Source organism: Scardinius erythrophthalmus (genome assembly GCF_964197995.2).
Source record: "Scardinius erythrophthalmus genome assembly, chromosome: 2".
NCBI classification, from domain to species: Eukaryota; Metazoa; Chordata; class Actinopteri; order Cypriniformes; family Leuciscidae; genus Scardinius; species Scardinius erythrophthalmus.
In genome coordinates this window covers 8,167,198-8,183,751 of record NC_138222.1, presented here as the reverse complement: position 1 = coordinate 8,183,751, position 16,554 = coordinate 8,167,198, and the positions used below count along the sequence as shown (strand labels likewise).

General features: G+C 40.1%; 1 protein-coding gene across 3 annotated transcripts in view; it reads left to right on the top strand.

The window, feature by feature from the left end:
* Window positions 1–16,554, top strand: part of zfhx3b (zinc finger homeobox 3b) — a 159,800-nt gene that overhangs the window by 135,724 nt on the left and 7,522 nt on the right. For all 3 annotated transcript variants that reach the window (XM_081358883.1, XM_081358881.1, XM_081358882.1), the window contains exons 5-8: window positions 1,611–1,718; window positions 12,094–12,227; window positions 12,664–12,864; window positions 16,392–16,515. In XM_081358883.1, coding sequence (XP_081215009.1) covers window positions 1,611–1,718; window positions 12,094–12,227; window positions 12,664–12,864; window positions 16,392–16,515 — 567 coding nt within the window. The remainder of the gene's footprint in view (window positions 1–1,610; window positions 1,719–12,093; window positions 12,228–12,663; window positions 12,865–16,391; window positions 16,516–16,554) is intronic.

Below are 16,554 nucleotides of genomic sequence, written 5' to 3'. Positions count from 1 at the left end.
GATACACACACACGCTCACACACAAATGGTTTCTTGTAGCACATTAAGTCAAGGAGATGGAAATGTTTAGAGATGTTGATGTATTACTCGCAGCGAGAGAGTTATGGCGGAGGCGTTTATTAAATCCGCCGCTCCATGTTCATGCAGAGACCAAAAAAGCGTTTTTGAAGAATGATGGATTGAGGTTGTACTTTAACAGTTCTAAAAACCGAACACTGATGAGAATAAACTTTAATGGATTGCGGGGCGGCTTTTAAAAAAAAAAACCCGGCTGGTCCGGATTCAAGTCGCGTCCCGGGAAGGCTTCTAAAGTGGCTGGAACGTTATTCGACAATAAAAGCTGTTTTAGTTTAAGGGTTCCAATATTGTCGTGGAATAGCGCTCTTTGAGCGTGGAGATGAATATTTGAACAGGATATTTCAACGGCCGTTGTTGTCCTGTCGATACATCAATAACCCACCTGATAGAGTGTAGAGTGCAGGGGGAGGCATTTTCAAAAGAACATTTAAGTACATTTGCTGAGAATTAGCTGACTTGTGTAATAACTGATAAGGCTTATTGACTGCCATGGACTTTACTGTTGCAAAATCAATGTTTGTGTGTGCTAGCCACGGTACTTTTAAACAAGCTCGGCCCAGGAAAGGGGGTGCTCGGGGTGCACGAGGTGGGAATAAAAAGGATTGATGCCCATTTTATTATCTGTTCTTCAGCATCTTCTCTCTGTTACTTACACATGGCATTATTGGAGATCCATTGTTGGGAGTTTGCTGCCTTTAAATGGCCTAATATATTGAACAGGGGGCTTTTAAGATGGTTACAGGGGATTTCTGCATTTGACTTGGCAAAATAAAATGAATTGTGGGCTGAGTTTTAAATATTTATAATGTTTTTTTTTTCTTTGCATTACCTTGGGTTTTAAAAATGAACTTAACCCGATATTGGTGAGCGGCCCGCAGCAAGGGACTGTAATTATGAATGTTGGGAGAGGTACTGGAGAGAGCGACGGACAGAAACTCTCCTCTCTCTCTCTCTCTCTCTCTCTCTCTCGATACTCGCACAATTATTTTTCCTGTCTGCATGCTCAGAGCCGCTGTGGAAAATGTGTGTATGTCTCTACCACATGTGTGCGGTTTGCTGCAGTTTTATGTTCATATTAAACAGAGGAAGCCATAAAGATATTTGTGTCATGGTCCTGTATAAATGAAGAATTATAACTGTGGAGTCGAGGCTCGTTTTAAAAGAAATCTCTATAAAATGATGCCATCAAAAATATAAGACATTATGAAAATAATCATGTGCTTAAAAAGAGTGAAAGATATAATTCTGCAAATGCATTTTGGAGATACAAATATATTATTACAGAAAAATGTAATGTAAAAGTGCATATATATATATATATAATCTTGCAATTATATTTTGTGTAATTATATGGTCTAGCATCTATGGTAAGGGAGAGAAGTGTCTGCTTTGTCTCATAACCTTGTAAATGGTTGTCAGAGAATGTAATTGTTGTGCGCTCCTATAGAAAAAATGCTGCCGTCCCTTTAAGTGCTTCCACCAATTCTGATGGAGTGTTGATTTACATATCCCATCCTCTCCTCCCCCTTCAGGAGAGCTGAGTGAGGATGTGGAGGCTGCCAGTGAGACCACCACAGATCAGGAGGACCAAACCAAAGACAGAGAGAGTGGGGGGGAGAGGGAGCTCACCAAAGGGACAGGTAAGCCCTATCTTTCCAATTCACTATACAGGGAGTCCATTATAACAAGGGACTGCTAGATGTTTACATATATAGTCACTAAGAAACCTTTATATTCCACAGCTCCAGTGTAGTGGCTTATTAAATAAGGTGATGTTTTACCACAAATATTTCAGTGCACTTTAAGAAGCAGTTTTTCTTTCTTTCCAAGAATCAACCTTAATTTAATATGTTTTATTTCTCACCCTTGAGGATTTAGTTGAAATTCCCAGGAAAAAAATTAGCCCTGATTACGGCGAATCTGTTCAAGTGACAAAAACACAAGTCAGGGCCTACGTACAGAGTTACAGAGCAGCCATGTGTCTGAACACATGTGACCGTGTTCTCTGCCTCACACACACACACACACACACACACCTCTGAAGAATGCTATCAGATAGGAGTATTTTGCAGGCTGGGATTGGGGGCGGTTGTGGCAGGTGCAGGTGTCAGGTTTCATAGAGAGGTGTGGTTTAAGAGGAGGGGGGCTGCCTGGGGTGTTGGAGTGGATTGGAGTGGAGTGGAGAGCAGAGAGAGGCCTGTGGAGGTGTAAGTGGAGATCAGTGGTGCGTTGCTGTGCTGCTGATGTGTTCGGAAAGCTGCGAGGGCTTGTAGCACGTGCTGTGTTACGAGCTTGTGTGTGTGTGTGTGTGTGTGTGTGTGTGTGTGTGTGTGTGTGTGAGAGAGAGAGAGAGAGAGAGAGAGAGAGAGAGTCAACTGGCTTCGGGTTTGTTACTATAGTCATATGTACCTGAGCATGAAATGTACCGCATTTAAAAAAAGTGGGGTAAAACTTTACAATATGGTCCCATTAGTTGACTTAGCTTTAGTTGATGCACTCAAATGAACTAACTATGAACAATACATTTTTGTTACAGTGTTTTTTAATCTTTGTTAATCTTTGCTAATATAAATACAGCTGTTCCTGCTATTCATGTCAGCTCAGGTCCCTTAAATAATATTTACAGATACAACTTTTGATTTTAATAATGTATTAGTAAATGTTAGAATTAACAATAACTTTTAAGATTAATACATGTTTTATTTTTTATTAGTTTAACGAATGAAAATGTTAACTAGAAAATGTAATATAAATGGCACTGTATTCTTTAAAACATTGACTTCTACACTGTCTCGCTGAAATTAAAGTCAAGATTTGTTACAAAAATAGTTACAAACCCATATATTTAATAAAGTGCAGAGGGAAGTTTGAAAATATTAAAATTAATCAATTGAAATAAATAATCATGTTTTTTTCAGTTCTGTTTTAGGGCAAGTAAACAAAATAATGTGTGTCTGTGTGTTTGGATGACGCTCTTAGAAGAATATATGTACTACTTGGCTGCACAGTATTGATTGATTGAGATAATAATATTAATAATTTTGCTGAATGATATCTATAATAATATGGAAAGCACTTATGGTTTGTCTCAATGAAGGTATACTTAATAATATGAATGGTGCTGAAAAAAAAATGGTTAGGAACTTAGGAAACACATCAGTATATGCATGTATGTGCAGTTTGGACTTTAAGCATTAGTCATGTCCTCTGACAGGTGCATGCTGGTCTGATTGTGATGGATGTCAATTTTTGTTTGCCATCTTGCGTTTGAAGTTCCATTCACGAGGAGGAGTTCAATTCGTGCCAGTGCAGAAGCCGTTTGATTGTGAGGTGGAAGTAGTCAGGGCGAACACCTGTCTGGAACAAGGCTTTTCACAATAGCTGTACCTCACAGGCGAAAGGATATACTTAACTTCATTCTTCACGATAGGAAAAACTATTTTAGTCCTTTGCATGTTCCACATTTCATTATTATTATCATTACTTTTTAAATTCCAAAACTACAGCAAAAAAGTTCATTGGCGCATTTGAAGGCAAATCTTTTAAAGCGTCGTTTGATTTTTTTTCCAACTTTCATTTTAAATGAGGCTGAGTTGTTTGTGCACTTTGAGCGAGTGCCACTCAGCTTTGATGGGGAGAAATAATGATATGCATCGCCTGCCTGAAAATGGCTAAAAGTATATTTTAACACATCAAAATAAAGCACTTTAAAAAGCATTAAAATGAGCTGTTTGATTAATAATTCAGCCGTTACCTGTGGTGCCGAAGAAGACGACTATTGCGCATTAGGAGCCCTGCGTCTTTTCTGAAAGGCATGCAATTCCATACAAGAATATTCAATTCTTTTCCTCCCCCTGTCAGTTGCTAATCACCAAATAAGTGTGTTTCTGTGTCTTCACAAAGGAAAGATGTGCTTGCATATGAAAAATTTACAGGCTTCCCAGCAGCTTATTAGGAACGCTTAGTTAAAAATAGCGTGCATTAGGAAGCCAGGTCTAGGGTGCCGTTTGATGTCTGAGGAGAGGTGGAGAGGGGAGGAAGGAGTGACGGGGGTGGAAGAGTGAAACCTGGCGGTGTTGTGATCTAAGATACTGGTGCTGCTTTAATGGAAGCTTTTTTATATTCTTTTTCTAATCGTGTTTAGAACTCGCTTTCATGATTGACGGACAGAGCGGCGTGAGACTGCGCTACGAGAGGCTTTCTTGAACCCCTGCCTGGGAAGCACTGGAATGCTTTTAGTAAACAGAGGCACTCTTGTTTTGGCTGGAGATTGTCTGAGAATGTGTGTGGAGAATGTGTCGATGATGAGCCGCTGAACTCCGTCGCGATGGGGACGTAGCTAACCTGTTATTTAAAGGCACGCATCCGAGCGGATTTGAGTCACGCTGTCAAAGCGGGCTGTTATTAGGGCCTGTCATTAGTGTTGTTGAAGTTTTTCCTCTCATCCTAGTCATGCGAACACCGAGCGTTGAAATGTGGGAGCGCTTCACAGATGACACTCGAGTCGAGCATGTTAGTACCATCCGAGTTGAGCCGTAGCCGTTCCTGATGGGTCTCATTTGGTGCGTGTAGAGTAAGTTTGTGCACGATGGGTATCTTTTAAGCATGTCAACACATACAAGGAAAAAGATACATATTTATGTTTAATTGTAAGAGCTAGAACTAGAGAGAGGGAAGGTATGGTAAATTGCTAGATTCCAAAAGCATTTGTTAATAAATATATCAAATATTTGATAAAGGTGAGTGGTTAACTTTAGTGCAATGGGATGATGGGGCTTTATTGAAGCAAAAAGGGTGGTTATGGGGCAGAAAATTAGGATAGAGGAAGTTACGGATGGACAGAGAAAGGGGAGGATACGTGGCAATGTGGAGCTGAAAGAGATGAGCAGAATTGTTAATTCACTTAAGGACTAAGGAGCAACCAAAATATGATTTGAAATGTTTAACATAAATATAGGACGGGAGGGGGTGGTTTACAGGCGACTGCCGTCCTCGGCAGGTTTATGAATATTTCCTCCCAACCCCCAACTTTCAAATCACTGGGGTTATAGAGAGGGAGGGAAAATAATCTGATGCAGGTCAGACGCTATCTGACACGCCAGCAGCAGCCCTCCAAATTGGTTCCGTCTCTTTTGCCTTATGCATTAACTTAAATATATGAATGTCAGTGATTGGATGCACAGGGGACGGTGTATATTTGTGTGTGTACAGGAGAGAAAGAGACAGCAAAATAATTGTCCTCTGACTGCAAGGTGAACATTAGCACCCCCTGGACGCAGAGGAAGTGTATTACAAGTTTCCATTATTTCATGGCCTTGATGTCCATCAATAGTTTTACAGGAGTTGATGTGAACAGGCAGGAGTTCTAGCCGTGGCGTGTTATAATCGTAGTTAATGCAACCGTAGCTGTCAGAGTTGTCAGCTGACTTAGTGAATATTGCTGAAGAAATGGCATGAAAACTGTCATGATTTTTATGATGCCATATTTATTGCATCATCCTGAGGGTGTTTTAAGATGAATTTACCAGGTAGTGAAACGATCTGAAAAGCATGTCACTGAAGTTCTTCCTAACGCCCTGTCTCTGAAACAAAGCATCAATCAAAGCTGTTTTAAAAGCACCAACGCATTCGCATATTCATATCGTGTCCTTTAAAACATGTCATCCCTTCAATTAAAATTATTTTTGTCTTGAGGACTAATAGGCTATAAATTGTCCTTGTTTGTGAGCCAGCGCTCACATAGACCTGTGTTTATGAGTCTTACTCCCTGTATTCTAATTGGCACGCTGTCCTGCGAGAGAGAGAGAGAGAGAGAGAGAGAGAGAGATGCATGTATGGGTGTCAGTGTGTGTATGTCCTCTAAAGGTGATTGCGGCATTAGCTCCCGCCTAGCAATTGGAAGATTAATAACACGTCCACTAATTGATATCTCCTTTTAATTTCTTCATTTTAAATTTGTCTTTGTAGCAGTCACGCCTGTGGGGCTACATGGGCACTTCCTTTGCATAGCCATGGAGGTGGTCCTTTCATTTAATAGTGGGTTATACACCAAGGGAACTGTGATATGATAAGCCGCAATATGGAATGGCGTTGGCGTCAGGCTTTGGTTGTAATTTTCTTTATTTGAAATTAATTGATGCAGAGTAATTACCTGAGAAATATGAGGTGAAATGGAATATAGCCCTTTGTTGCTCAGGGCACCATCGCGGCCTGCAGATTAAAAAGAGGAGGGAAAAGGGGGGCGGGGGGTGGGGGGTGAAGATGAGCAGAAAACTATAATATTGGGTTATTGTTAGCTGTGGTAAAAGTGAATGACTTATAGCGCTGGGGAGTTGGACCGCTCTTTTGCATTAATGGTTAAATAGCAGAGGGACTAGGAGGAGAACTGTCATGAGTGAGGTCTGGGGAGAAAAGCGGGAAAGACAAGGGAACGATGGAGGAGGTTTGACCTCCTGAAAAGAGAAGCATGGGATGGCGTTGTTCTGAATCTGACTTTTTAACTGGTAACCAGCTAGTTCCATGGTCAACCAGCTTACCCAGAAGGACCGTGCTGGTTGATCCCCTCTGGTCCATCAGCTACACTGCAAAAAGTTATTTTCTTCCTTAGTACTTGGTTTCCAGTACAAATATCTAAACATTGTTAAATCAAGATACATTGACTAGAGAAGCAAAATGACCTAAGATTTGAAGTCTTGTTTTCTGAAAATGAAGTGAATTTATACTTCAAACAAGAAGGAAAAAAGTCTGTCAATGGGGTAAGAAATATAAGCAAAATGAAGTATTTAAGAAATCTTAATTTACAACCTTAATAAAATCCTGTTTTTCTTTCAATGTAGACTAGGACCAAACCAACTATAAACCTCTATTGAGCATGTTGATGGGTTGCTGCTGATTGTGTTGGAAAGTGGTCAGGCTTTTTGTTGGACTCATTATGTCCAAGTATAGACTTGCCTTTTTTAGGAGCAAAAGCTGGGCTGGATAAAGCAAGGATGAATTGATCACCTGACGTTTCCCATGCCTTCTTGGAAACACATCTGCTGAGTTTTCGCAAATGCGCATGATGCACTCCATATGCCAGGGGAAATAATTTTTCTACTCTTTCCCTGTCCGCCCACTTGCAGTGTCCAGTTAGTCTCGTAGGAGATGACTTCCCAAGGACACCTGGGTAATGATATGATGGCAGCTGTGGTTACATTTGTGGACATTTTCAGTGGCGCAGGACTTGTTGCGTTATTGCTGTCCTGCTCGTGTCAGTCGCACACTTGTCCGGTGCCTCCCTCCCATGAAAGCGCTTCACGTCTCTGATTTAGAGGCTTAGCACTCAGCACTGACAGCCTCCTCTGGCTGGCTGAGAAATGCTGCTCAGCTCCAAGGCTTGAGAAAAGGTGCCAAAGTCCAATTCACTTACGGGACACTCCAGAACAAAGACCTCCTGCTTACGGAAAAGGCCCATGAATTAATAATCACCTAATTGACTTTTAAGACTTTTTTCACTGCTTCTCCTTTGGCTTTTGTGATGTCAGATGAAAGTTGGGGCGTTGTCGCTGTCTCTGTGGGTTTTGCTGCAAGCGTGCTCTACTGCTGAATGGTAGATTTGAGGTCAGATGTACAGATACTACATTAGGATGGTTTCGAGAAGACTGATGCAGTTCCCACTCCTTTAAATACAGGAAAATACCACCAGAAAAAAAAAAAATATTAAACCTAATGCTAGTCATTTTTGTGTAACACTGTTCCTGTGAGGGCAAAATCCATTTTTTATATGTACTAAATATCAGTTATTCTAACAGTGTACACATTAGGCAGCTATTTTGCCATTTTGAGATTATTTGTGCAGGCCAATATTTAGCCATTTACCATTTTTAAAACATTTTTAAATTAAGCCAAAATTTGACCATTTTGAGATGATTCATGTATGTCGATATTTGGGCATTTGGAAATTAATCAATATAGACAATGATTATGCTTTTTGAGATTATTTATATTGACTGATATTTAGACATTTTAGATTTTAGGTTTTATGATCTGGGAATATTTATTTATTTATTTATTTTTAAAGTTGCCAGCCACCGGCAGCGTTTTTTTATCATTTACACAAAAATCTCATGGCCACCAGAATAGTTTGAGGCATGAATATCCAAACATCCATAATATCAAAAAGAAAGAACAGAGCCTCTGCTTAAAAAAAAAAAAAAAAAATTGCTTCATGCATTCTTTTTTTTTTAAATCAATACTTGATTGTGGGTAAGTTTCATAAAAAAAAGCAACATTTTGAACAAAAAGCTGAAAAAAAAAAATCTAAGACTACAACATGCATAAGCAATCTCTTTTTTCTGCTCCTTTTTTGCCTGTATTTTGATTCAGAGATTCAGAAAATTCCATCAATGTCGGGGAAGGAGTTAAAACAATAAATTATATATATATATATATATACATTTAAAAAAAAAAAAAATACCCTGCTTTTTAAGATTTGGCATTTGAAAACCCATATTGGTCAACCACTAGCACACAGTAAACATACCGGAGCCTGACACACATAGCCAGGTTCATGAGCAGAGACCAGGGAGAGGGAGGGGAGCGAAAGAGAGACCCCCGCCTTCAGGTTCTGGTCATGGTCTCTAATAACGGATCTGACCTGCTCAGATGTCGAGGCATGTTCCTGCGGCCGCCCAACCGTGCCAAACACACACGCATTGCACATGCCAACAGTCCGCTTTCTTTGCCTGTTTATTGGTCTCCATTTTGTTCCAGCGTGCTCTGTGATGATGTTTTCCTCCGCTTTTCTCCCTCCGTCTCCTGACAACAGAAAACAGGATACGGTAGCTGGGCTTTAGTCACGGGGGTTTGGTGGCAGAAGTGGGTTTTTGGGGCTTTTTAAAAGCAAACAATTGATCAGATTTATGGAGTCCTAACAGGGCGTGACGAGGTGCGGCTATGCCCAGAGGCAGCGGGCTGCCCCCCCCCCCCCCACACACACACACGTGCTGCAGGCCTCCGGCAGGCAGCTGCTCCCCTGACCTCACGCCATTCACGTGCAATAGTCTATTAGACAGAATTTACAATAAAAACACTTACAAGTAATACCCAAACAGTGTACCTAGCCCCTTTTCAATCATACTTAGAGTCACAGGCAATTGTTTTGTTGGTTTGTTTACATGTTTTTATCTTAAATGCATTTAGCATAAAAGCATTAGCTAATTGTCTCTGTTTTTGGGTGTATTCACACCAGGAAAGTCTAGTTCTCTTGCTTTGGTCCGGATTAAATACAATGTTGAATGTTTTTGTTTGGTGTGGTTCCCTTTCTCACTGGCCCTTTTGCAAGTAAACCAAAATTTGAAAACAAAACCACACGTGTGCTAAGGTCATCCAATCACCTTAAACGAACCGTACCAGAATTCGTTTGGAACCGGACCTAGACCACCTCTTCAGCTGGGTCTCGGCACAGTTGTTTGGTCCGCACCTGAGTGCGATTGCTGTATTCACACCTGTCCAAAAGATCCGCACCAAAGGGGGAAACGAACTTGAGTTTGATTGTCAAACCAAACAAGACTTAGAGTAGCTTTAACCACTTGTCTTACTCTCTGCAATTGCTAACAAATATGTACCACGGTAACCATGCTTCCACCACAATACCGTAGTTACTTTTAAAACACAATAATATAACTTTATTAGCATTAGCATTAGCAGTTTTGAAGGAATTAATTTTTTGATGACAGTGGTGGCTAATACCAGGTTTCCACAGTTTATTGTAGTACGAATAACTCTAACTATGTATTTTGGTGGACAATTTGGTTACCAACCAGGAACATGTCCTACAAGGAACATAAAAGGAGGTTTCCTGAAAGAAGGTGTACAAGCACACAATAATAGAGAGGCTAGGAAGAGTCAAGGGACTGCCACAGACACAGTCACAGTCACTGTCAGTAGGAGCAGTGCAGTAAGGAGGAAGTGGACAGTGCCAGGACTGAGAGTGAAGGTTAATGGCAAAGAAAGGGAGGTTTCTTTGTTTAACATTTCCTTTGTTTATTGGTGGATGTGTCTAATGGGATTGGCCATGACTGGACCTAATAGGGCAGCACTGGCTGATTGGGGGAGTCTCTGGGAGCTGCATCAGGCAGCGTTCCCCAAAGTAGGGCCCCCCACTGAAGCCAGCTCTCAGCTGCCCTGCCCTGATTGGACCTGACACTTTAATGTCTGCCCAAGGAACATGGTCAGTCCGGCTTAAACTGACCCCCACACCCCTCCCCACAATCCCCTGCTCTCAATTTGCCCTTTCAGGACTGGACAAATCATGCCAAATTTAACTCTTTATAGCCTCGTTATGGGACGGCGAGAGAGAAGGGCGTCTTAAGTTTCACTGTGAATTCTTTCCCTTAGCAGTGTGAACAGTGTGTTCTCTTGACCCCTCTCTGGCTTAGAGTTCTTTTCTTTTTCTACAAGCCTTTTTATTATTAAAGCTCTGATTACTCTGTATTGCCACCCCAAGTTTGTTTTCTTCAGTTTTGTTGTTATTTTGTTGTTCCCAGATACATTCTGGTTAGCTAAGCTCTAGGCCTGTTGTTTTTACAAATTCACTCTGTCAGTATAGAAAGTGAAAAGACTAGCACACATTGAACTGTTAATTTTTAGATAGCTAGCTATAAATGGCAGTTTAAGTAGAGCTAACTGACAACAACATGTGAAATTGAGCTTGTGTAAAAATGTTGGTGTTCAAATACTTGAATGGGAAACATTTCATAGCTTGCTTTTTTTTTTTTTTTTCAGACATGAGTGAGCCATGCCAATAGTGATAAATTAAGTTTTAGCTTTTGACTAACGTATTTGGCAGTCTTTTCTTTAAAAACTATAGAAAAATGTGAAACTTTAAACTATAAGATTTGCTGAAAACCGAAATAACTATTGAAAGTAATTTTGAATTCCAATGAGAAGTGCAAATAAACAAGGAAAAAGAATCGAAATAGGAACCAGAACATAACTCTTTCTTCTTGATACATTTTGAAGCTGCCTGTGGTATATTTGACTCTTTTCAAGTTGGGCGAATCCCTTCGCTGAAGCCACACTTCAAATGGCTTCATCTGAGAGAGCATGCATCCTAAAGCTGCTCACCGTGGCAAACTAATGTTTTGATTAGATGTCTGTGCCGGTGTCTGATGTCCTAAACATCCAACATAGGGAGAGACAAGCCGTCAAAGCATTGCACACTGCCTCTTCTAAGTGCCATGGGAGGAGCGGTTAAAAGACTACATTGGTTTGGAGGGGGAGCAGCCTGACTTAGCAATCCACCGGCCTGGCTGATTCCCATTCAATGCCTATATATATCACTGCATATACAAACTGCAGTTATACTACTTCCTTTTTTCTTTTTTTCTTTTTTTATCGACATTGTAAGTGGAGAGATAAAAGCATATTATATGGTGATATGACACAAGTCGGATTTGAACCACTTGCACAGCATTTGTTTACCTTACTTTCACTGAAATTGAGAAAGCTGCAGTAATATTTTTTAATTCCCATTACCACTCATGTACTACGGCACTATATGCACACTTATACTGAGAGCTGTTGTAATACTGAGTCCGCATTACCACACATACTACTGCCGACTGTTTCTAAATTTCCAGGTCCTGTCTTCCCACTCTATTGTAGCTACAGTATATCAGAACATGAGAATATACTTATCAATACTTTTTCTTACTATTGCATGTTCCTTGATCTGAAGGCGAAGAACTATGCGTTGTTTCAGCATTCAGTGAACTTTTACTGTAGGTTACAAGTTCATTTATTTACCAATCTGCTTTTTAGTCTGCTTTGATAAGCCCAACATAGTAGGCTTCATAAAAGCCATTTTAAATGTAGTACAATGTTGTCATTGTGCAGTACAGCATCGTCATACTGCACAAAACTGTTTTACTGCATTTCATTTTCGTACAGAACTTATTGATTGATTGCATGCCTTGACTGCCAAATTGGTGCTGTGTTTTGACAAGCATGCATCTTTTTTTGTGTCTTTGGCAGCATCCAACCAATCGGAGAGGGATCAGACGGATTCCCCGGTCCCCTCCAAGCGACCTTCTTCGAGATCCGAGGCAGCGGAAAGCCCTCTCTCGTCGAAGCGACCCAGGACCGCTGAGAAGAGCAGTGGAGAGCAGGTATGCAGGAAAATCTACAGCCTTTATGAAACATTTAGAATTCCCTCTGTCTGCTTCTGTGAAGTAGATTTAGAAAGACCTAATCTAATCCCCAGGCATGTAGGTCTCATTAACTGTACCCATTAATTAACAAAATATCTAAGGATGTTGTTTTCACTCCTTTTCAATAAAGAGTAGTAGAATGTAGCTGGCCTTTTTAAATTATGCATGCATTTTTTTCTAAAAATATTATATTTCTCCATCTTTTCTGCTGCTCTAGCAGTGCTAATTGTGCAAAAGGTGAAAAATCAATATGATATTTGACAGATGAGAGCTCTTTGAAGTGTCTGCCTCTCACTGCTCTCTGCATGGGAGAGGAGAGTCTTGCTCTGCCCTTGATTTGACCACTTTTCTCAACAAAATAATATTCTGTCTCTTCCTTCTTGTCATTGTTCAGATGTACCAGTGCCCCTACTGCAAGTTCAGCAACACCGATCTGAACCGGCTCAGAATGCACGTGATGACGCAGCACTCAGTGCAGCCCATGTTCCGCTGCCCGTTGTGCCAGGACATGCTCAACAACAAGGTCCACCTGCAGTTCCATCTTACCCACCTCCACAGCGTGGCACCAGACTGCGTCGAAAAACTAATTGCCACTGTAAGTTACTCCAGAATGTATTTACCACTGCAGACTCCAAATGCTCACATTTGTTTTCTCTAATGAATGTCCAAGACATTCAACCAAGCTTTCCTCCACGGTCAAAAGAACCTTACTAATAATTTTTAGTGGATAGATATCTATTCATCACAGTTAATTTCTCTCAGCAATCTTTTATTTTTAATGTGAGATGAGAGTGAAGGTCTCAAGACTCTTCTATTTTGTGGTGCGAAGGCCATAATGCTTTTACACACTACCCATGTTCAGTAGTGATCATGTCAGGCATTAACCTTACAGATGACTCACAGTATCTTACTCTCCTTGCCTTTGTGGACGAAGGTTGTTTCCTTTTATTTAACTGATGACATTTTAAGGCTTAATTAAAAAAAAAAAAAAACAGAACGTTGTCAAATGGCCCCTGGGAATTCTGAGTCAAAAGCATGGACATGGCTGGGTGTAACACTGATTGGGAATTCTTATGGCCAATATAATTTCCATGTTTTATTATGCTAGCAGGGATTAGCATGAAGGTTATTGTCCCAGAAGTTTTTTTGCTCAGTCATACCTCAGGGGACTTAATGGAGATCCCAGTTATGTTTCTGTTAGCATAGAAATGTACTGAAATATCTCACTATTCATCACAGGCGTCATCTTGGCAGATGTTGGGACATTTTGTGACACTGTTGAGATCTATGAAACTCTAGAAGAGAGTTTACTAAGATTGCTAGGGTCTTGTCAGGCAAAAACATATCTGTGAACCAGTACACTCTCCATTTAATTCCAGTGCTGATTAGAAGAAACAATTTGTTTGTAAAAAAAGTAGATAAATATTGTAATTCTTTATCTTAGAAGAAATGTTCTCGGTTTAGTGGAAAAAAATTAAAAGCCTCTTCTGATTACCAAGGTCATTTGTATTCCAGGCACTCTCTATAAGCAGTAATACTTACATCATCCCTTTACGTTATTTCCACATCTCTAGTCCCAGAGCGCTCAGGCCTCCAGCAGCCTACTCTGCCCGATTCCTCAGAGAATACTCACCTTATTCCATTTCAGCTTCTACTGAGACTACCCTGCTTTCATGGGGTTTTTTTTCCCCCACCAAATTTTAGCAGTGAAATAATTACGTGTAAGTTTGCCTGTGGAGTTTGAATTGCTTGCTTGGCCAATCACTCTAAATTCTGTGAAGGCAACTCCACTCCCCCAGACCGAAAGCAAATGGTGAACACATTAGTAGAGGCCAGACGGCAATATTTTTTCTTTTATAGAGGTAATAATGCACTGAGCGCTGTACAAGTGTGGTGCATGATAGAAACTAACACAGCTAATACAATGCACATTAAAACCAGCACCTTTTTACAACTAACGAGAGATGGAGAGAGGTACTCTATCCTGTTGCTCATGTCAGGCAGACAGGCTTAATGAATTCTGAATCAGGTGACTTTTAGTTCTTGCAAACATTGCATAAAGATGCACTCTTTACCACTCTCACTCACCCTACATCCTCCTCCTTCCTCTTCTCTCGCTCTCTCTCCCTCATTCCCTCACTCTATGTCTAATGTTCTGTCTGTCTAAGATAGGGGTAATGAAAATAATTGTGCTTCATTAATTCTGAGTCTGGCTAGATGATAGCCATTTGGAACTATGTTTGCCAATTAGACGGTCCAAATTAAAAGTGACCTTGGGATACTCTCAGCACTCGGCGCTCTTTGCCTAATGATGCAGTTGTCTAGAAACAGTCCACTTTGTAATGTTAATCACAGGCATGTTTTGTTTCTGGAATTCTCCATACTGGTCACAATCACTTAACACTTTCATTTAGGAGGAGAGTGGGTTAGGGAGGAACCTAGAAAGCAGAAAAAAATTGCTACATTTTGTGATTTTGATTGCAGTAACCAGATGGTTATGAACTGCTCTGGTTCACTGATTATTTCTCAGAGTTTCAGACTCAAAGATGTTAGGTTGCGTGGGACTTTGATGGCACTTAGTTAGAGCTGCTGGCTGACTTGGAATGTGATTACGTTTTAAATCCACTATAAAACAGCTCCAGATCTCAGAAGACCAATAAAACAGCCATGTAACGATACAATGTTTGCCTAGGTCTCTAACAGGTAATTAGACGTTTTTGGTTAACATGGCCCCATTAACTTAACTAATATCATGATGTACAGTATATTAAGTTTGAAGGATGTTACTGTATGTTCATATACAATTTCGTTTTTGTTGGGAAAAAATGTTTTCAACGCAGTAATAACATCCAAACTCCCACAGACATGAAGCTATTGTTTGATGTGAGCAAAATAGAATTGGTTGTCTCTTGGGGAGGAAAAAGGGGCACTGAGTTGCAAGGGCACAAACAGGGGATGAAAAAAAATATACATGTGGAGAGAGAGACAGCACTAGAGAGTCAGAAGGGGGATATATTGGTGAGATTGGGGTATTGAAATGCATGATGAGTGAGGCTGATTGTTCAGTTTGGGAAGTTAATTGAAGGAAGGTGAAGCACACAGTGGCTCATCTCCCAACCTTTTCCAATCTCAATCAGTGATTACTGTTAAATGGGAGCCTGTTAATGAATCTGTTTTTATTATTATTCGGAGAAAGAGAGAGATAACGGGAGTGTGAGAGCCATGCATGGAGAATCAGGTGCACTTAAAAGATAGAGAGGAGGTTGCTGTCATTCACACTTGATTAACTTCAACCTTTGAAGTGCTAAGCAAACCTTGGTGCACCTTTATCACAACAATATTCTTTACTACTTAACATTTTCTAATTAAATTAACTGAAAAACATGCTGTTTGCCATCTACTTACATTTAAATGTATCTATTTTTTTTATTAATGACTTTGTTTCAATTAGTAATTTGCATAATTGTTTAGAATACAATATGGTTGCTGAAAAACACATTGACCACTGTATGTTAAATTAAGAATGCTGATCATTATCCAGAAATTGACAGTTGTTGTATTACCCAGAATTCCAGACTGAATGACTGCATTTCAACATTGCACAATGCTTTTCTATTGGAATGAAAAGCACATTTTATGAGTTGGAAGACTTATTTAATTAGGCTATCTAATAAGCGCTTCAACTGGCCAAGGTAGACCACTCAGCCCTTCACACTAATTGGCTGCAGCAGGAGAACTATCGCAGAGCATGACAAGACACCATCAGCAATCAAAGTGCAAATTCCATGGATGGCAAATTAAGTCACTTGTGTGAAAGAGGGGGACTGTAAATGTATTTGTGACCAGTTCAAATAAGATGATTATCTTATCAAATTATGTTTATAGCACATTTTTCACCTGTACCACTGTCAGTTTATCTTTTTCTTTTATATACTTTTTTTTTACAATAAAGAAATGACTGAATATGATACAATAGTATATAAGATGCATAGTAAAAACCACTTCAATGTCCTTGTCCTTTGTGCTTTTCCTTTACATTCATTTGAGTTGTTCTACATTATCAGGAGGCTATTGTTTAAGGCATATAATTAACGTGACAAATACTATGTTTTATTTTTCCAGGTGGCAGCATCAGAAGTACTGCCAGCAAGCATGTTCATGCCAGTCCCTGGACCAGAGAAAGATACTCAAACTGCACCTCCATCCATCGCCAACTCAAACTCTGATGACACTAAGAAACAAACAGGTTAGAATGTTGTGCAATTGAGAAAACACATTTCAAATA